This window comes from Tenrec ecaudatus, chromosome 4 (genome assembly GCF_050624435.1).
Source record: "Tenrec ecaudatus isolate mTenEca1 chromosome 4, mTenEca1.hap1, whole genome shotgun sequence".
Classification (NCBI taxonomy): domain Eukaryota; kingdom Metazoa; phylum Chordata; class Mammalia; order Afrosoricida; family Tenrecidae; genus Tenrec; species Tenrec ecaudatus.
Genome location: NC_134533.1, coordinates 196,162,251 through 196,183,853, shown reverse-complemented (window position 1 = coordinate 196,183,853; position 21,603 = coordinate 196,162,251). Strand labels below are relative to the sequence as shown.

The 21,603-nt window shown below is 52.0% G+C and overlaps 1 protein-coding gene across 1 annotated transcript in view; it reads right to left on the bottom strand.

Moving 5' to 3' along the window:
- SH3BP5 (SH3 domain binding protein 5) overlaps nt 1–21,332 on the bottom strand; it is a 58,594-nt gene extending 37,262 nt beyond the window's left edge. The window contains exons 1-2 of the mRNA XM_075547201.1: nt 20,960–21,332; nt 19,130–19,192 (exon numbers count right to left, since the gene is read on the bottom strand). Coding sequence (XP_075403316.1) covers nt 19,130–19,192; nt 20,960–21,115 — 219 coding nt within the window. The 5' untranslated portion in view covers nt 21,116–21,332. The remainder of the gene's footprint in view (nt 1–19,129; nt 19,193–20,959) is intronic.
- Nucleotides 21,333–21,603: the final 271 nt, after the last annotated feature.

The window sequence follows — 21,603 nt, the reverse complement described above, 5'->3', positions numbered from 1 at the left end:
TGCCCGCTACCTGACCGAGCATTATGGCCTTCTCCGGGGACTGGCCTCTTCTGATCACAAGTCCAAAGAACGTGAGGCGAAGTCTCACCAGCTTCGCTTTCTCAGCAGTGTTTCGGTTGTAGTCTTCTAAGACGGATCTGTTCGTTCTTCGGGCTGCCCAATATGCATGTCCATTGCCAACCCCATAATTCAAGGGCATAAACTCTTCTCTGGTCCTTCCTTACTCGAGGTTTTGCGTGTATCTCGGTCTACTGGAAATATCGTGGCTTGGGTCAGGTACACCTCAGCCCTCAAAGTGATTATCTTTGTTCTTTAACATTTCAGATTGATCTTCTGCAGCAGATTTGATTTCAACTGTGGATCACAGGGAAACGAAATCTAATGACTTTAAACTTTTCTCCATCCATCTTGATGCTGCTGGCGTAGTAGGCCACCCGCCGAGGTGCCAACCACAAGGTCAGTGGTTTGAAGCCACCAGATGCTCCGTGAGAAAAAGATAAGGCTTTCTACTCCCATAAAGAGTTAAAGTCTCAGAAACCCAAAGAGGCAGTTCCACTCTCTTAAAGAGTGTCACTGTCAGTCGAATAGACTGCAAAGGCAGGGAGTTTGGTTTGGTTTTTGAAGGTACGATACACAAGGATGACCCCAAACGACCAAACTCACTGGCAGCAACCCTACGGGACAGGGTAGATCTTCCCTGTGAGTTTCAAAGACTGTCGCTGTCCGTGGGAGTAGAAAGCCCCCCTGGAGCGTTACTGGTGGTCTCAAACTCCTGACCTTTCGGATCACAAGGGCTCCTGATGCAAAAAATGATGACAGCTGCAGGACAATAGCTGACGTTGGGGAAGGGATTGTGTCCCGGAATAATGATCATGGTCTCTGTCGGCAGGATCTTCCAGAACGGCATGACAAGACGTCACTGGGAACATTCCGACTTACTACACATTTTCCAAGTTTACTACAAGTTCTGCTTTCACTCATCCCGTCTACTCTTTCGTGAGTACATTTTGTGTCAGTAACCAACACACGGTGAGAAACCACTTCCAATCATGCTCTCCAAAACAGGCCCACGGAACTCCCTGCAGCAAGAGACCGGTTCCACACGTGTGCCATCCCGTGTGCCATCCCGTACAGGCACCACGCGCCCACGGGAGCACCTAGAATACGGCTAGTGAGACTGAAACGGAATCTTTCATTTTATTTAAATTTTAATTTATTTTCCAGTTGCATTGACACCAAGCGCCTAATCCACATGGTGAATGGGGAGTTAATTCGCTGCATTTGGCTAGTGGCTCCCATACTGGACAGTGTATTTCTAGCCTCTCAAAGTCATTGCCAACGAGCTGATGCTGACTCACAGTGACCCTACAGGACAGGGTAGAGCTGCTCCTGTGGGTTTCCAAGACTATAACTCTTTCACCAGAGTAGAAAGCCCCGTCTATCTCCCACGGAGCAGTTGGTGGTTTCAAGCAGCTGACCTTGTGGTCAGCAGCTCGCTGCTGTAACCACTAGGCCACCAGGGCTCCACTGTTCTAGCCTGCAAGTCCCGTTCCCCCACACACACACACACACACCCCACTGACAGAAACAACCGAGGGAGTCCGCAGAGGACAGGAAGAGAGGGAAGAAAGCCCATATGGACAAAAGCAGGAGGCACCGACTGGCAGGGGTGGTGGGAAATCAGCAGGGGTTCTCTCAACCTGCACTTCCACGGTCACGCCAATCGAGAGTGACGAGGGGCACTGTGCCAGACAGCAGGCATGCCCAGGCTGCCGGAGAGCTGTGGCCAAGCCAGAAGCCCCAGCGCTGCTGCCTCCTGCCCTGAGCTCCATGAATCCTCCTGTTCCATGGACCGTGGCACAGTAAGGCAGGGAGGCCTAACCCATCCGCTCTCCATTCCGGGGCAAACTCTGCACCTCCCAACAGTCCCAGCGACGAGGCTAGGTGCTCCTTCCTGCCCCCGAGCCCAGGCTTCTCGGCTTCTTTCCACACACCCTGACTCTAAACCAGCCAGAGGTTTCCTCCACCAAGGAGAAGGAAGCAAGGGGAAGAAGGCGGGGGAGGGCAGCTGAGGGGTGGTGGCAAGGAAGGAAGGAGAGATGGCCGTCATCGCGGTTTCCTCTCACAAGTTTCCCTCCCCTGGAGGCTGGGGTTTTTTGAAACCTAAATAGCACTGGTTTCCTCGTAGGCAGTAGGCTCTGGTTTAGAACTCTGATTCAACTGCAGAATGTCTCCACACACAGGCAGGTGAGCGCCGAATCCCCAGTCCCGTCTCCCACACAGAGCCAGCCCCATGGTAGCCCCAGGCTGCCAGAGCCCAATGGGGGCCCTGTGACGTGGAGGCTGGGGGTGGCAGCCGGCAGGCCTGGGAATAGGGGGAAAGGATCTTTGGTTTTGTTTTCCTTTGAAACTTAAAACAATTTCAGACTTTGGAAATCAGTAAGGCCAAGATGCTGACACAATGCCCCTTCACCGCGCATGTGTGTTAGTCTGGGTGGACTAGAGAAACAAATCCAGAGAGACTCATATGTGTATAAGAAATAGCTTTAGATACAAGAGCAATTGAATATTGAGAAAACAACCCAGCCCAGTCCAGATCAAGCTCATAAGTCTGATATTAGTCCATATGGCTGATACTACTCTATAAGGTCCTCTTTAGACTCATGAAACACATGCAATAACACCCAGTGCAGGAAGATCACAGGCCAGTGGGTGGAAGGTCTTGTGGATCCAGTGACGGCAGAAGCATCTCAGCACTGGCAGAGGCCCTCACGAGGCTCCGCTGGCTCCAGAACTCTAGCGTAGCTCCATGTGTCTTCTCAATGGAAATGTCTTACAGGGAGTGAGCCTGCCTCCTGCCTCCAGTGAGCTGTTTATCTCTGTGGTGCCTCCAAATGAGGTCATCAAGCTGCAACCTGACTGACAGGCTAAATTCCACCCCTTCACTCCTAATCCTCTCAAGTGGGCAACAGATTATGTAAGTACCACAAAGAATAAAGGACTGAATTGCATCCCCCAAATATATGCACTGACATCCTAACTCCTGTCTGTTGGGTACCAACCTGTTTGGAAAGAGAGTTTTCCTCGGTATGTTAATGAGATCAAGTACAGTGGGCTTTCAACCGAATCACTTCTAAGCTGTAAAGAGATTCGAATGGACACAGGCATGCAGCAGAAGGAAAAGACGAAGGCATGTCGGCATCTGCAAGTACTGCTTCAGCTGCTAAAAGCTGAAATAGACACAGGAGGACACAGCTAGAGCCAGAGCCTGAATGCCCAATTGTAGCGTCTTGAAGTGCACGGAAATATACTTCTGTTCTTGAATGTCACCTACTTGTGGTACTTAATGCCACGGCAGTCCTACAACACCCCCAAAATATTTTGTGCATATTTCCTAAAGACAAGAACTCCCTTACACAATACCACAGTCTTGGAGGACACGTAAGTCAACTGGCATAATAAGAGTTTACAGAGACATTGTTCTAGATCCTACTCCCGTGAGTAGTTGACTGAGGCCCAAAGAGCTCATCAAAACCAATGAAGATGGAACCATCGGTCTCTCCCCATCCAGAGGTAAGATGATGTTTAAAAAAACAACCAAAAAACACAAGGATACCCGGAAAAAGTAGTCCAGCTGACTGATGAACCACTCAAACATCAATTGCCATGACCCCGAGAACAGAAAACCCAGACGGTGCCCAGCGACCACCACCAACTGCTCTGAGATGAAGCATACTAGTGGGTACTAAATAGAATGGGAGAAGAAATGCGGAACAAAACTCAAAGTCGTAAAATAGCTCAGTCCTTGGTAGGGCATGATCAAGGGTAATGTAACTGAGAGGACTTCTTGAAACCCAAATGAAGGCTGAACATGATAGTGGGATAAGAGGAAAGTAAAAAGAAATAGAGGAAATAACTAGGAGGTAAAGGGCATTTTTAGAGGTCAAATAAAGGCATGTATATATGTAAATATATTTATATATGATGATGGGGAAACAGATCTATGTGCATATATTTATAGGTTTCATATTAAAGGTAGCAGATGGACATTGGGCCTCCACTCAAGTACTCCCTCAATGCAAGAATACTTTGTTCTGTTAAACTGGCATTCCATGCTGCTCACCTTCCTGACACGATTGCTGAAGACAAAGCGGGTGCATAAGCAAATGTGGTGAAGAAAGCTGATGGTGCCTGGCTATCAAAAGATATCGTGTCTGGGGTCTTAAAGGCTTGAAGGTAAACAAGCGGCCATCAAGCTCAGCAGCAACAAAGCCCACATGGAAGAAGCACACCAGCCTGTGCGATCACGGGGTGTTGCAGAATCAGGGATTAGAAATCAAAGAACAAAAAAGATCAAATCATCGTGAATGAGGGGAGTGCAGACTGGGGACCCAAGACCCATCTGTAGCAACTGGACATCCCTTACAGAAGGGTCATGGGAGGAGTCAAGCCAGTCAGGGTGCAGTGTAGCAACTATGAAAAATACAACTTCATCTAGTTCCTAAATGCTTCCTCCTCCCCCACTATCATGATCCCAATTCTACCTTGCAAATATGGCTAGACCAGAGGGTGTACACTGGTACAGATAGGAAGTGGAAACACTGGGAATCCAGGGTGGATAATCTCTTCAGGACCAGTGATGTGAGTGGTGATACTGGGAGGGTAGAAGGAGGGTGGTTTGGAAAGGGGGAACTGATTACAAGGATCTACATGTGACCTCCTCCCTGGGGGACGGACAACAGAAAAATGGATGAAGGGATACAAAAATGGATACTGGGAGAGTAGAGTAGAAAGAGGGAGCTGATTACAAGGATCTACATATAACCTCCTCCCAGAAATGTGGGTGAAGAGAGATGTTGGACAGTGTAAGATATGACTAAATAATAATTTATAAATGATCAAGGGTTCATGAAGGAGGGGGAGGGGGGAGGGAGGAGAAAAATGAGAAGCTAATACCAAGGGCTCAAGTAGAAAGCAAATGTTTTGAGAATGATGATGGCAACAATTGTACAAATGTGCATGACACAATGGATGTATAGATTGTGATAAGAGTTGTATGAGCCCCCAAGAAAATAATTTTAAAAAAATAGCCCAGCCTTACAGGTTGACAAGAGACGGAGAGGTCCCCCCAAGACTCTGACCCTTAGCCACCTTTGATGCCTGCAACTGAACCCATGGCCATGGCTCGATTTTCAGCCAAATAATAGACACACACAATCAGAGGAACAATGGTACCAGTGAGGCAATGTAGTATGCATTAGAAAAACCACTTAAAATCTAAAGGGCAGTATTCACCCAACGACAATGTTCTAAAGGGTTCTCAAAGTTAGCCATGGTGCGTAAGAGAAATGTCAAGGCGCCTGAAGATGAATGAACCAGGCAGAAGCAGCTCAAAAGACATGAGGACCTTCCTTCCTTCTGAGCCCGCAGAGAGCGCACTTCCCTAGTACTCACCTCCCCCTACACTGCGACAAAGCACATCTGTGTTACATCGCCCAGGGTGGCATTTCTATCAGATAACAATGACAGATACTTTATAAAAGAGCCAAATCTGTCCCTGGCACCCCAAGTTGTATTTAGTCGCCAGGTCTCCTCCGTCTCCTTGAAGCCAGGCAATTCCTGTATCTGTCTTTGTCTCTTGGGACCTTGATAAGCTTTTAGTGACCTGGCCAGTTATTTTGCAATACGCCTAAAAATGCAGAAAGACTCACTTTCAGTTCATCTCTGTGGATGTTAATAAAAGCAAGAATCGCCAGAACGAACGAAAGTTAACCAATTAAAGTTTAAATAGCCCCAAGTCCAAAGCCCCCTAGAAGGGGGAGGTACCAGTGGGACGTGGGGTAATTCATTCGCCCTTTAAACTCAGGCACAGGGATCCGTCCTCACAAGGCCCTGCAGGAAGGACGTGGGTTACACAGCCAACACCCCTGCCTCCCACACAGCTGGACATCCTGAAGCCCAAGGGACTGTTTGTGTACGAGGCGGCGGCCTGGGTGAAGCCACCACGCTCTACTCAGCCCAGCCACAACGGGGCTATTTCCACACTTCCGCCAAGTGGCTGAGCATGTATTTCCTCCATTTCAAGACCAACTTCTTTCAAAAAATTCACCTCCATTAATTTCACACAAATTATATAACTGGCGGGCACGTGTCTTGGGGGCGGCTTCACCGCCCCCGTCCAAGCTGCTATGGCATACAAAGTCCATTTTATCAGTCACGTGAGTTTTGCCAGCCAGAGCCGCCTGGCCCCCCGCCCGGGGGGAGTGCTGTCTCATTGAGCACAGCCCCCAGCACCGGGGCCATATGGGGAAGCATTCCAGGCCTGGCTGTGAGGTCACCTCTTCCTGGGTCACAGCACACAGGAATGAGAAGGGAGGCGGGCACAGCGGCACGAGGGAAATAACCAGAAGAGACAGCTAAGAGTTCAAAGTCATGGTTTCTACTTTCAGTCAAATCACAATAATTTTTTTTAATTAAAAAGCAGCTGCTTCTCGAAGCAACTGCGGAGGCGGAGAGGAATGGGAAGGAGCCTTTCCTTTCTCACGATCGTTTCTCAGGGCCCTCAGTCCGGTTTTGCCAACTGTGTGCAAGCATCTTTTCAAGAACAGGAAAAAGATCAACCAACCCACCCCGGCTGACACGGATCCAAAGGGTTTTCATCCTCTGGCCTGTGTCAGCCAGCCTGCAGAAGATTCAGAACGCATTCAGCGAGGGGCTGCATTAAAATCCAACCCTCCGAGGCGTGCCGAATCAGAGCTGCGGAAAAACTCACTTCACAAACGAGACCACTGACTCTGCAGGGATCAACGGCCTGCCCCGAGGATGTACAGCTGGTTAGTGGCTGGGCAAAGATGCTAATGAGGGTCTCCAAGGTCCTAGGCAAGCGTTCTTTCGGCCTCATTCGTCTCCCCAGTGCATCGTCCACACCCCCAAACATGGGGGCTCAGGCCTCAGACCACCAGTCAGCAGTGTGACCTTGAAGCATTAATCTCTCCGCCCCTCCGTTTCTCACCCCCTCCCCCAAAGGGGTGTTATGTAAGAATTGACAGGGGAAGGTCTCACAAGCCTTCACACAGCGAGCTTTCCTGAAGCGGCCACTACCTGCAGCTATGGCTTCCACAGCAAAGGGTGGGACGGAGAGAACCTACCTTTGTTGAACATTATCGGCCCAGCAAGGCCCCCGGCACACGTCACCCAACTTCATCTTTAATAGCCTGGCAAGACCGGCACGGCTTGGGAAAACTGGTTAATAGAAGTCAGGAAAGCTAAAAACGAAAGCAAAAACCTTGCTGAAGATGATACTGCGAAGAGGCACGTGGGGAATTCAGATCCAGTTCTCCCCCCGCTCCAAAGCACACGCTCGCTTTCCACTCGCACATGCTGGGTCACTGACTAGAAGCCATCTGGTCAGCCCTGACTCATTGTGGTTCTCTGAGATGGTGGCTGATGACGGAAGTGGAAAGCCCAGTCTTTCTCCCGTTGAGCTGATGGTGGTCTCGAACTGCCAACCGTGCGGATGTGAGACCCGCACGCTGAACCACTACGCCACCAGGGCCTCATACAGGCTGCTGAGCACAGTCTGTATTAGCCCGACACACCTCCCTCTGGACCTTTGCGACCCTGCGTTTCCTAGTGTTTCTTTAAGGCGTCCCAGCTGAGGAAGGAGATGCAACTTCGAACCAACAAGGAAATGCCAAGCAGACCCAGCAGCAGGGAAAGTGGGCAGGACATCAAGAGCATTCACGGAGCTGTGGGACCTTCCCCTCTAAGATTCAAGCGTCTGCCTCACCGACCGTTAATAGTATCCCGTTAGCGTACCATGTTTTCGAATGGGCATTAAAGTCATGGCACAATTTCCCCTCAACAGAAGTTTCCAGAAAGTGACAAAGTCACCACCGCAAGACCCACAGCAAGGCTGAAAACTGCTCTCCCTTCATCGGAGCAGAGACCCCAAACCCATCTGTAGACAGTGGGACATCCCCGCACAGACGGGTCACACGAAGGGATGAGTCAACCAGGGCGCAGTGTAGCACCGATGAAACACAGTATTCCTCTGGTTCCTTGAGGCTCCCTCGCCCCCCACTATCATGACCGGAGCATGTGCACAGGTGCAGACATGAGATAAGAGCTCACAAGACACAGAATCCAGGAACAGGAATGGGAGTAGCAATACCAAGAGGGGAGGAGGAAGGTAGGAAGAGGAGGGGAGGAAGGAGGAAGCAATCTCTCTCTCTCTCTCACACACACACACACAGAAGAAAGAACAACAGAAACCGTAAGGGAAAGGAGACAGTGGTTGGTGTAAGATATGAACATAATAATTTATCATTTATCAAGGGGTCATGAAGGTGGGAGGGGAAAAAGAGGAGTTGATACCAAGGGCTCACAAAGAAAGTATGTGTTTAGAAAATAATGATGGCAACTTATGTACAAATATGCTTGATACAATTGGTGTATGGATTTTGATACGAGCTGTTAGAGCCCCAATAAAATATTTTAATTTAAAAAACCAACTGCTCCCCCTTGACTTTACTGTCGCAGCTTGCTGAAGGCTCCCCGGCGGTGCTAAGCAAAGTCCTTGCTCTGCTGGTTGGTTAACCATTAAAGCAACTGGAGGACGCATGATTGTTGGAAACAGATGTCCATAGGGCAATAAACAAGCCCATCTCCCCATCAGCACCACAGCTATGGAGGTCTTTTAATTGCCTCTAAAGTCTTTCCCCATTAAGAGGTGCATCTACGAATCCCTCGTGAATCTAGGTGGGCTTGTGCTGCTTGGACCAATAGACGTGATTCTTCTAGGTAGCTTCTTTGGCTCAGTCAGAAAGGCCACCAAGCTTCCATCAGGTTTTGGGGGGGCTACTCACTCTGAAGGAAGCCAGATACCAGATAGGAAGTCAATCGAGTCGGGGCCACCTTGCTGGATGCTCTGTGGCTGACACCCCAGCAGGGCTTCCCAGGCTTGGGAGGGTAGCCCTCTCAGACACCCAGTCCAGTCAAGCCTTCAGATAACCACAGTCCCAGAAGACATCTGACTGCGACTGCATGAGGCTCCTCCCCAAGTTCCTGACCATCACCGACAGCATGAAGCAGTTGTTTTCAGCCACTGCATTTCAGTAATTTGTTGGGTGGAATTGGTCACCAGAACCACAAGGCAGGCCAACGCCCTGATTTCATCTTTTCTCCCAGTAAAGCCAAAAGCCAGGAGGGAAAAGCATTAAATCAAGGTGTTTTCAAACTATCGAGACAGACCCGAATGCTTTTGCTGGAAACAAAAGGGGGCAGTGGATGAAGAGGACCAAATCCCATTCATCACTCTGAGCGTGGGTTTGAGGGCAAACAATGAAAGAGTTTGTATTAAGCAGGCTTGGCTGCAGTTACGATAAACAGCGGATGTGCCCTCATTGTCTGTCCACTAGCAGTGTCAGTCTGTCAGCAAACGTTAATGTCTGTCAGATGATACAGCAAAACACAGGCAAGGAAAAAAACAGAATGTTTTCCATCTTCCTCTAAGGAAATGAAAAGGGCACAACTCTCTGAACACTCTTAGGAGCTGCATTGGGACGCTGTGGAAGAACCTTGGCTCCAAGGCATGGCATAAAAACAAGGCCGTCTTCCCTGTCGGAGACAACCATGTGGCCACAGGCAGACCAAGTAACTCCATGAGCAGCGTCGGGCAAAGATAACCGGGGTATCTGCCAAAGGGATGAGGTTCGGGAGATGTTAATTCATCCAGTCAAAACGCACGCGCGTGTGCGCGCGCACACACACACGCGCGCACGCTAAATGCAATAAATGCTCCAAAGGAAGAATAACAGCTCAGTATTAAAAGGCTGCGGTCCACAGGGCCCAGAGTTCTCTCAACAGAGGAGCTCCCTGGACTTTCAGGGTCAGTTTGGGGATTTGAAGATTCTATGGCTCACAGGAGTCCCTTGGGTGGTGCCGTTAATCACTTGGCAACTAACCAAATGGAAATTCAAGCCTACTCAGGGGCCCCTCAAATGAAATGCTTGGTGATCTTTGACCCCCAAAACGTCAGCCACTGAGAACTTGACGGAGCAGTTCTACTGACACACGTGCCACTCGGTGTACGTTTAAGTCAGGAAAGTCAGGGTGTACCTGGTGAGGCCGGGTGGACTAGAGAAACAAATCCAGAGACACTCAGGTACGTATAAGAGAGGGCTTTATATCAAGAAGTAGTTATAGATCAGAACACTTCCCAGCCCTGTCCAACTCAAGTCCCTAAGTCCGATAATAGTCCGTAAGTCCCTCTTCGGATTCACGCAGCCACATGCAATGACCCACTGGGTATTCCAACTCGGATGTTGTATGAGTAGGTGCCTCGAAGTGTTAGCATCGTTTCTAAATGGGAAAGCCTACAGATGGGCACAAGCTGACACACTGTGGCACCATTACTCCAGAGATGTTCCTATCGGCTGTTGGCTAAGATATATAAAAAGCTATTCAATATCGAAATGCACTCTGTTGCCCCTCAAAGATTGGATTTCTCTCCTTTCGCTTATAAAGGCAAATGAGACAATACATAAAACGTTGGTGCCTCTGGGCTGGAACCCCTGTCCTTGTAATACAAGCTGTCTTTTTTTTTAATATCTTTTTATTAGGGGCTCATACAACTCATCACAATCCATACAGACATCAATTGTGTAAAGCACATTTGTACAATCATTGCCCTCATCATTCTCAAAACATCCGCTCTCCACCCAAGCCCCTGGCATCAGCTCATTTTTTCCTCCCTCCCCACTTGCCCCCCTCCCTCATGAACCCTTGATAATTTATAACTTATTATTTTGCCATATCTTGCCCTGTCCGACATCTCCCTTCCCCCACTTTTCTGTTGTCCGTCCCCCAGGGAGGAAGTTATATGTAGATCCCTGTAATGGGTTTCCCCTTTCCAACCCACTTCTCCACTAACCCCACCCCATTCCCTGCTTAGAAAAGCTACCAAGCACGTTCTTGGTGAAAGCCTGCAGGGCACGCTGAGGACTGAAGAGCGTGAGGGAGAGGCCAGCAGGCTCAGTGACGCAGCCATAAGCACCTATGGCGCTTGGTGGCACCGCTTTCTGGAGCCCAGCTTCTCAAATGATCGGTGGGGGTGGGGTCACCTTCCCCCGCCCGTTAGAAAACAATGTTTCTATACAATGCAAAACTACGAAAGAAAGAAAGACCGAGAGAGATAAAATGTTGCTTGGGTGTCTCAGCAACATCAAATTGCTAAAAATGGAGAGGCTTGGGGGGGGTGTGTGGGGTGGTTCTAAACTCTTACTTTGGAGTTCTGCAGTTCTTTCGCCCTGGACGGTAACACGCAGTCCGTCGCGGTCTTCGGCCAGGCTCTGAACGGGGAGTCCCAATCCATCAATCTGGGGACACGCTTTCCTTTCCTAAACGAGCAGTTGTACAAACACACCCCATTTCATGGTCTTGGTTCTCTTCCTCGAAGTCGATCACAGGTGTTGGTCCACACGCACACGCGGCATCTCCTAATTCACTGTGAGCATCTCCTAGTTCAGTATGAACACCCCCGAATAGGGAGGACGTTTCCGCGCCCGAGAGCAGGCACTTCCAGTGGGGGAGGGGGCTTCGGGGCAGAAGGAGAATACAGGGTATCTCTGGATTTTGCAGCACCCGCATTGGCCCTGTCCAGGATGAGGCTGGGGGAACCGCAGAGCAGGTACCAAGAAAGGGAGGGGCCTCTGCCTGCTTTGGAGGACAATGCCTAGAGTCACAGGTCCCCAAGGGCAAGTCATTCCCATACACACTGTCCCCCTGTGTGCAGGCAATGAACAGAATGTAAGGACACAGAGTCAGAATGACCCAGTCCCCCGCCACCCCAGGGCTCAGCGTCTGATGAATCCCCGCTAGAGGAGGGCGGTGCTCGGCAAAGCAGGAGAGCCGGTTAGAACAGACGCCGGGGCCCCACCCCAAGGAGATTCTGATTCACTCAGCCTGGGTGGGGCCCGGGTGTCCACAGTCTTTCCAGGGCGCGGGTCATGCTGATTCAGCTGCCTTGAGGACCACACGTCGGCGGCATTGTGCTAAGGACCAGTGAACACCCCAAGTGTCACCCAAGAGAAGCCGTCCCAGGCATCACCTTAGGGGGTGAGTTCATTCCATGTTTGACCAGTATTGGCCTCAAATGACGTTGTAACTACCCAAATGGCCCTTGGCAGAGAAAAGGGTTCCCCACCCCTGCTGTACAGCAATGGCTCACACAACGGGGGCTGCTGGCTTATGCCCCTGGGAGGCCCCTGCCAAGTCTGGAGATGGCCTGGTTGCCACAACTGTGAGGCAAGCCATCCTGACGTCTAGTGAGGAGAGGCCAGGGATGCTGCTGACAACATCCTACAGCCTTAACCACCAAGCTGTCCGAAAGAGTCCCAACTGTCCAAAGTCGTGCCCAGGTGGAAAGACCCAACTGTAGAACGAGACACAGGCACGCTCCAAGCCTCTGCTTTGTTCTCTGCAATGGCACCTGTCTGCAAAACTGTTCTGAGCTGTTGAGCAACTGGTACCCTTAAAGGGGGAGGAGCACAGCCCAGCACCCAGTGGCGGCGAGCCGTGTGGGGAGGCAGGAGGCTGTCCAGGCAGGGAAGACGTTGCAGGAGGACCCCAAAGCCCTTTCTGCAGCTCTCAACCCACGCCACAGCTCACCCTGCATCATCGAAGGGGTGAGGAAACCGAGGGCCAGAGACATGTGGCCCAAGATCACACAGCTATGGAAGAGCCATCTGCCATTAGGCGTCCGTCCATTCAGACATCTGCTGACCTCAACTAACGCGTGCCAGCTGGGACCCTGGTGGGGCGGTGGTTCCGCACTGGGCTGCTAACTGCAAGGTCAGCGGCTCAAAACCTACACCCACTCCTCAGGGACAGGGGGTGCAGTCTTGGAAACTCACAGGGGCAGTTCTACCCTGTCCTATATGGTCAAAATGAGTCAGCACTGACTCGATAGCAGTGAGTTTGGGATTGCTGGGTTGTTGTTGTTTTTTTTTAATATGCGCCAGACAAATCCCAGGGACCCACATTCTAATGAACCGGTGCGCACTCAGGGCCACAAACCAAGTTCTACATCCCAGCGAGTGGGCCTGCAGAAAGTCCTGCTGATCCAGTGACCTCCCAGGCCATCCGCCATAGCCTTGGCTTGAACCAGCTATCTCTCTGGCCCTGTGCCCAGCACTAGAAAGGTCATGACAAAGAAAGGTCATGACACAGCCTGGGGGAATGGGGGCTTGGGGGATAGGCGGAAACAGAGCCATTGCCAGGCCCTGTGGTCAGCATGGTCCCATGGGTGGCTGTGGGAGCCTTCCACACACCCTGTATGGGGTGGTGGTGGGCAGCTCCTCACCCCAGCCGCCGGCCACCCAGGAGGCCCCTTGCCTTCACTTTGGTCTATGACCCTCTGTGCTCTATGGATCACTTGTCCCCACGTCACATAGGAGCCTGGGGTCAAAAGCCGCTCAAACGGGTCAGCAGCCCTCTGGCCTGAGCCCACAGCACCTGCCTTCCCTGAGGCTCTGGACTGTTTATTTCTTTCCTAACTATAATTTGCGCTCAATACCAAAAGAGCCTTTTAAAAATGGAAGGACAATAAATATCACTCATCTCACCTCCCAGAGAAAACAACTGGGGTATAATCTTCTTTCAGATATGAAAAAGGACATTTTATATGTATGTATGTATGCATGTGAACACACACACACACACTTCTGCAATCTCTTTTTCTCTTCCCCTTTCAACATCCTTCTAGGTTAATAACCAGCCATGTCCTCAATTTCAGACCTCGATTCTGTCAGGAGTTTCATGTGTCCAGTTAGTCATTCTTCTGATAGACACTGAGCTGTACATGTTTTCCATCTTAAGCAATTCCACAATTAGCCTTATTGAGGCTAGATCCTTGTCCGGTTGTGTCCTTAGCCTCAAGTCCTACGAGCGCAAGGGCTGGATCACAGGCCACTGTCCCCTCATATCTCGGGAGGGGGAAGGGAAAGGGGTGACCATGGAGACACAGAGCCCTAAGTCCCACCCCTCTGATGACCACACTCCAACCTTGACTGTGCTCGCTCTGCAAGCAGCCAGTCGCCACAGGGTGCTACGAACCATGCCTGCGCCTAAGCCACTGGCCTGTCGGCCACTCTGCACCAGGACTCGTCCCCTTTCCAGGGGGGCCCTTCAGGCCTCGGCGTGGATGCCTCATCTCCAACAGAGCCTCCCAAAGGACCCTGCCCTTCCATCTCTCAGCACGTACTCAGAGCCCGGTGGAGGGGTAGGCTTGAGCCCTGGGCTGCTCAATGCAAGGTGGGTGGCTTCCCCCCATCAGCCGTGCTATGGGAGGAAGATGAGGGGTCTCTGGCGCCCTAACGATTTGGAAACCCTACCCAGAGTCGCTATGAGTCAATGGCAGCAGGCTTCAATTTTCGGTTTGTCACACTGCACACCCGCCTCCGGGACACTGCTCCGCCCTGGAGGCAGGGGGTACGTTAGAGGCCTTGCTGACCACCTTGAGGTCCTGAGCCTCAACCTCACACTTGGCCCTCAGGGCTCCTTCCTGCAGGATCACAGTCGGCTGATGTTTACCAGAGCTCACCGCAAACAGGTCAGGGAGGCTTCCCTCAACCGGCTGGGCAGCCTGTCCCCAGGCCCCCATGTGGCACCAAGGTCAAGGAAATGTTCTTCCTCCCAACCCCTCCACACTAACGCGTTCAGAATCTGCCCAGCGCTCTCTTTAAGACACAGCTGGGCTTTTGTAGGCCCCTTCCTTCCAGCCCTGTACACACACACACACACACACACACACACACACACACACACACACACATCCCCCAAAGGCCAGGCCATGACTACATTATCCTTTCAGGGATCTGACTCCTACCTTGTGCTAACAATTTACTAAAGACAGGCCGGGCCTGCTTTCAATTCACTCCGCAAGCTTCTAAGCTCAAAACAGCATGTCTTGTTTTTTTCATTAAGAACTGTTCTGTGGTTTCTGGAGCGGGCGGAGAGGCAGATTCCAGGGCAAGCCTTCCGCAAGTCTGAGGAAGACAGATGTCCAGAGTCGAATCATCGTTCAAACCGCCCTGCACGCACATCTGCCCAGAAACCACCCCCACCCAGGCGGGGAGGAAGGAAGCCGGAATATTTGCTCCCAGACGGCCCTCGCCTGCGTGGGGAAGAGCTGGCTTTTGTTCACTTGGGTGGGCTGTGTGTGGGTGACCAGGCCTTGCTGGGCCCCGTCTCCTCCTCCCCCTCCCCCTTTGATCATCCCACAGCCCCAGAAGGGAGCTGGCAAGTGAACTCTCAGGGACAATGGTTAGAAATAAATCCATCGTACAACATTGGCGTGAAATATTGCAAATCCAAATGACAGTGAGATTTCTAAATCCCCAGGGGCCGCATCTGTTTCAGCAGACATTTGCGTGCATGCGCGCGTGCACGCACACACACACACACACACACACGATAGCTCTATCGAATACTCATCTTAAAATTACATCAGTCTCTCTACTTTTATTACCGCACCCGGCACGGCTTGTTACCCTTTCAGAAGGCCTGTTTTTCTCTCTGACGTCGTCTCCTTCGCCTCTATACGCTGCTCGGCGGCACTGCCGGCTCACTGGCCCCTGGCTGGTGCCCAGACAGGCCAGGCCACACTCCCCACTAGCAGTGGCCATTCCCCTGCCTGGAGCGTTCTTCCCCCACAGGACTAGGCTCCACCGGCTCCCTCTCCTCTGACCATCTTTTCTCTAGACATCAACTTCAGGCCACTCTTCTGTCCACCATATTTAAACTTCCATGCCCATCTTCACGCCCTCCCCCCATAATCACCTGCCTAGACCCTTCCTAAGGAGCCACAGGGGTGCAGTGGGTTAAGGGTTAGGCTGCTAAGCCCAAAGGGCGGTGGTGGTCTGAGCCCGCCCGCGACCACGATGAGGCAGCGGGCTTGTTTGACAGCCTCGGAAATGCTCCGGGGCAGTTCTAGTATGTCCACCAGAGGACACTGCGAATCAGAGTCAGCTTGCTGGTCTCAAACAGCAGCAGCACATAGACTTGGGGGGTGGGGGGCAGGGGGCAGTGGGCAGAGACAGAAGCATCTACAGGCACAGGGACACCCCATTTGCGGGCAACAGGCTACGAGAAGCTGAAATCGACCCTGAAGGACCTCCCCTTCGAGCCATGCACTGAACCCAGACTTCTAGCTTCCTGAAACCTGAAGCAAATAAATATACCCGATCTTTAAAGCCACCGGTGCTTGGCATGAGGGGCATGTCAGCAGGCGGAAGCTGAGACGCCAATGAAAACGTAAACTCCCTGTGGGCAAGGCCCTTGCCTGTCTTGTTCCCCGTGACTCCCCAGTGGGCGGCAGAGGACCCAGGACAGAGTGCCAGAACACCACTGACAAACCACAGCCCCCTGCCAGAGAGAGGCTGACAAGACACCCTCCACCCCCACGTGTGGCACGTGTCCAGACACCTGTGCCGCCCTCTGCCTCATGTGGGGATTGAGCACTTGACACGTGGCCAGTCCAAATGTAAAACACCCCCGACTTCGAAACCACAAAGCAGCAAACTATCTCATTGGTACATTTTTTGGGGTATGAATTCCATGTTAAAATGATCCTATCTTTGATATTCCGGGCTAAGTAAAATGTACTCTCAAAATAAATCTCTTTATTGCTTCTCTTTTGGGGCAGCGACGAGGGCGTAGCTAACCACTGTGGTAGCTGGAGTCCACGGGGCAGCTCTGTGTTCGGCAGCCTTGGTTATAAGCACACGGAGGAAAGCCAGCAGCTGCACAGCCCGGCCCTCAGCAGCCCACCCAATGCTCTTCAGAGCAAGGCAGGAAACACCTGTCCTGCTGGCTTCCTATGATGCACAAATGTCTCAATGTATTCAGAAATGGGATTCGGAAATTGAAGCTAAAAAGAGTTTATGAGATAAGTCAACTGTACCCTCAGAATGCAGGCTGGCTCATTCATGACCCAAAACAGTGTCCACAAAGAGTAGGCAAGTACAGTCTTTGCTGGATGAATAAATTAATCCTTTGCAAAGGGAAAAAGAAATAAAAAAAGATTTCCAACTTGTCTATTCATTTGAGCCGACCCTGGTTCACACAGATGGTTAGGCTCTGGCTGCTGACTGGCAGGCTGGAAGCTAAGCTTGAGCCGACCCCCAGATGCCTTGACAGGCACATCTGGGGTCTGCTTCTGGAAAACTCGGTCGAGGGAACCCCTGGGGAGCACAATTCCACGCGGACACACATAGGTTTTACCTTACTTCAGAAAAGGCGTGGCGGTAACCGGCGTGTGGGCTTTGGCTTGCCTCTTTATTTGGGATGGCCAATGATAAAAGTGGAGGGGATTCTCTACACAACTCACGGGTCTAGCGCAGGGGTCGGCGCACATTCCAGATGGAAGAGCCAATCCAGTTCCTCATGGCAATTTAAAAATGATTCGAGAGCCATGAACGTAATTTTACAAACAACTGAAATGACCACATCCGAATGATACCCGTTTTTCCATCTTGCATCAGCACCGCGCGTGAGTACCATCAAAGCCACGTAGGGCTGGAGCGCCACTTCCTGGGCCTGAACTGTGTGACGCGGAGGAAGAGGCAGCCTCTGCTTTCCCTACCCATCAGGTTACCATCAACCAGAACTTTCTGCTACCATGGAAGCGTTCCCGCAGGCTCTGTCTAATACATTGGCTCCTGAGCTTCTGTACTGTGGCGACGGTGATCGAGGAACTGAATTTTAAATCATGGGTTAAAAGATGTGGAATGTGGCCACCCCGCTGGCTAGCCCCCACTCTGCCCAGACTGCTAGGGCAGGATGGAGTAAGGGGAAGCTTGGGACCACGCTCTGTCAACCCTCAAGCCCCAGTAGAAATGGCACGGGTTTTGTTGCTATTAATTTTAACATCTTCTAAATCAGAGATTTGGAGAAATTGTAGTTGCTCAACATCACAGAGTCTCCACTGATCTTAAACGGAAAAAGAACGAAAAACAAACACGATGCCTTTCCTTCATGTGGGGAGAAGGGCAGCCACTTTCAAGGATCGACCTTTTACAGAACTCCGAACAAGCTTTTCCGTCAGATTCCATCCACAGGCGGTGCGGCCCGGGCCCGCGCATGCTTCCTGCCTTCCTGTGACCTTTCTTGTCACTTTGTCCGTTACAGAAACGGCACCGGCATGCCTCCCTCGCTCTCTGACAATCCTGCCCCGGCTCTCAGATACATGGTAAAATCTGTGAAAGCCAGAAGCTGGTACAAGCGGAAAACTCAGATGTCTCCCCTTAATAGGACATGACAGCCAACCAAGCAGCAGGATTGCCCCTGTCAAAGGCAGAAAGCTTGGTGAGAGCCGGAAAAACAAGACTGCCTGGTCTGGTTCCAGCTCTCACAGTTCGGCATCGAGAGGTGGTGCAAACTCGCTGATGGATGGGAAAACCAACCATTACTAAACAGGGCTGAAGACTAATTGGCAGCTGTGAAGAATGCGAATCTATTGACACTCAGGTTGGGAAAACCGCTCACAAAATTAAAATCAAGCTTCCTCCCAAGATTTTTCTCGGCAGGAAGGCCTGTCCCTTCTCAACAGCTTTTCCGGATCATAAGATAATTGTATTCTACACACAAGTAGACAATAAAGGGAAGTGGAAGGGGGGAGGAAGTGAATGATTATGGCAGGAAAGTCAGCTCAATATGGGTTAAGCCAAGAAACCCATGAAGTTCCCAATACCAACGGAAGGCATCCTCCCAGCATCGTTACGAGGGTTTGTAACAAGCTCAGCTACATCATTTTCCCCTAGCAGTCTTTCCACAGACACATTCAATTTGGGTCTGAAGCCCGTGTCATGTACTACACAGCCCCTGCTTTGCGCCCCCCCCCCCAAGATTCCAGAATGAAAAACAACATGTGAAATTGGATCCACAGGCCTTAGGCCCACAAGTTGGAGCTCAGTGGTGTACTTTATCCTGTCAGGCAGCCAGGGACGGTTGCTCAACCCGCTCCCAAGGACGGCCTCCAGCCGCACCCCCCAGCTCAAAAGTCCAAATGAACTGGCCAGGGATCAGTGTGAGCGCCACCTCTTCCAGGGAGAAATTCTGTGTTCTGTACCTCAAGTTCAGTCTCCCGTCTGTTGATAGCATCCGTGGATTGATTTAACTTCTCCAGTTCTCCCTGGTGAAGAAAAATGAGAGAGGGTTAAATTAAAAAGAAAGAAAGATTGGAGAGGAGCCAGCTTCTGTTTCCAGTGTAACTGCCCATCATCCGCATCAGGGGCTCATGGAACCCAATTTATAGGAAGGGGGAAGGGAAGGGCTGGTTTCATTGACAAGAAAACACAGGCGCTTGGGCGGGATTTCTGAAATTTTTATCTTGACCAGTATCTCGTTTAAAAAATGTCTTACGGGCCTAGCCATGATTTGCCTTTTCTGATAAGGCCAAGGGTTTAATGCAGGTGTGCACCTCCTGGTAAAGGGACTGATTTAAAAGGATTGGGCTCATGAATGAGCCCCTGTAACCTCTGCCTCAGAGAAGCGAATTTTGCCGGGGAGGGAAAAAAAGCACCAAATAAATCCGTCTCTGCCAAAATACACACCCAGTACAAATTATTTAAATCAAAGGTAGATTTCTGTCATAAACTTATTAGTGTCTGTTTTTTTTTCTCTAAAGAGATACATTTTTCAGAACTGCCACAATTATTCAGCCTACCTAGTGCCTCCCCCACAAAACTGCCCTTGCTCTCAATGCTTGACCAAACATTTTACAAGGCAACATTTGTAAAACGCACCCATTGTGAAGTGAGCACAGCTTTCCTCTGCAAACAAAGGATCTTGCTCACTAAATTCCCTGGCAAGAATACCAGGTGAGTCCAAACAGAAGACTTTCATTAATGGGATTGTTTCTAATGCATCGATTTTTTTCCCCCCACCTGATCTTTTTCTCGCTAATCTGCCCAAACGATTCATTTAAACCTCAACCACTGAGTTCAATGAGGTTTTAATTGATGTGTGCATTGGAACGCCAATGACGGCTCCAGTGAAGGCTGAGTGGGCTGAAAGCAATAGATTTTAAAAAACAAAAGATTTATGCGAAGGGTAGACAAACGGGTCCTGGAAATGAGATTTGCCGTGTTTGTGCTTAGGGGGTGAAGAGGTTAAGCTGTCATTCATAGAGCTCGGCTGGACAATTATTTTTCAATCATCCCGTTAGGAAATGGAGGCACGGAAGGAAGGCCAGGCCAATCCTCTGGCTCCTTCCACGCGTCAGCTCTGCGCATCAGTTAACTGTCCCCCATTTCTGTTCAGACCAGACCTACAACGAGGAAACGCGGGGTTTTAACCCATTTCGGGCCAAGAGGCGCTCTAAGCAGCTGGTGATAACAACACCCCCACCCCCACCCCAGTGTGCTAACAACGCTTCAAAAGAGCAAAGAGGAGGCTCGGGCTAGGCACCTGGGCCAGGTGGGGACCGAGGGCGGAGATGCCAGCCCACGCTGCAGGGGCGGCAAGGTCCACCGTGCCCCGTGCCCACGCGGGCCAGCAACCCTCGTCCCAGAATCGGGGCTCTGCAACGATCACGGCGCAGCCAGCCTGGCCGAGGACACCCCAATACGGGCATGGTGCCCCCGCCCCCTAAGTCCCTTTGTTGTGCATCCGCTCGAACCGCTGATACAGTGTGGCGACCCCCAAAAATCTCCGGGGCCTGCGGGGCGGGCGCGGGGGGGCGGGTGTCCTCGCAATACGGTCAGGCCGCATCCAAAAGGCACTGCAGCCCCCCAATGGCGGGGGCGAAACCGAGTATTCACACCCTCCCGGCTCACCCCGCACCTACGCGGTCGCCACCCCCGGACCTGCAGCGTTAGGTCTAGACGCGATCTCGATTCGGTGTCGACGCGGCAGCCCGCGCGCAAAGCCCGGCCGGGGCGCCTCCCGCGCGCCCTACCTGGATCCGAGGGTCCACCTCTTCCTCCTCCTCCTCTTCCTCCTCCTCCAGCCCCTGCTCCATGCCTTCGTCCTCCTCTTCGTCCTCCACGTCGCGAGCGGGCGGCGGGAGCTCGGCGGACTCTGCGGGGCGGCTCCGCTTCGGTGTCGCGTCCATGCGGGCAGGGGTGCGGGCGCCGCAACAACCGGGAGGGGAGCCGCGCCGTGGGCTCCGGGGCGCTCGGGGCGTCGGACTCGCGGCCGCCGCGCGCTGGCCCGGGCTGCCTGGCCGCCGCCCGGCACGGTCTAGCAGCCGCCTCGCCCGACACCCGCTCGCCTCGCCGACGCGGGTCCCTCGGTCCGGCCGAGCCGAGCGGAGCCGAGCGGAGGAAATGGGCGCGGCCGCCCCCTCGCTGCAGCGGCCGTCAGCGCAGCGCGCCCGCTCCGCCCTCGTCCCGCAGGGCCGCCCCCGGCGCGGCCCCGACCCCCTCCCCCGGGCCGGCCGCGTTACCCCGGCTCCGTCACAAACGCCAGGACCCAGAACACCTGGGGCGGGGGGCGGGGATGAAGTGGGACCGCTTCCACCCCTTCTCCTGGGCAGCGCGAACCTCGCGCGGTGGGTTACGCGCTGGCCTGAGAACCGCCAGGTCAGTAGTTTGAAACCAC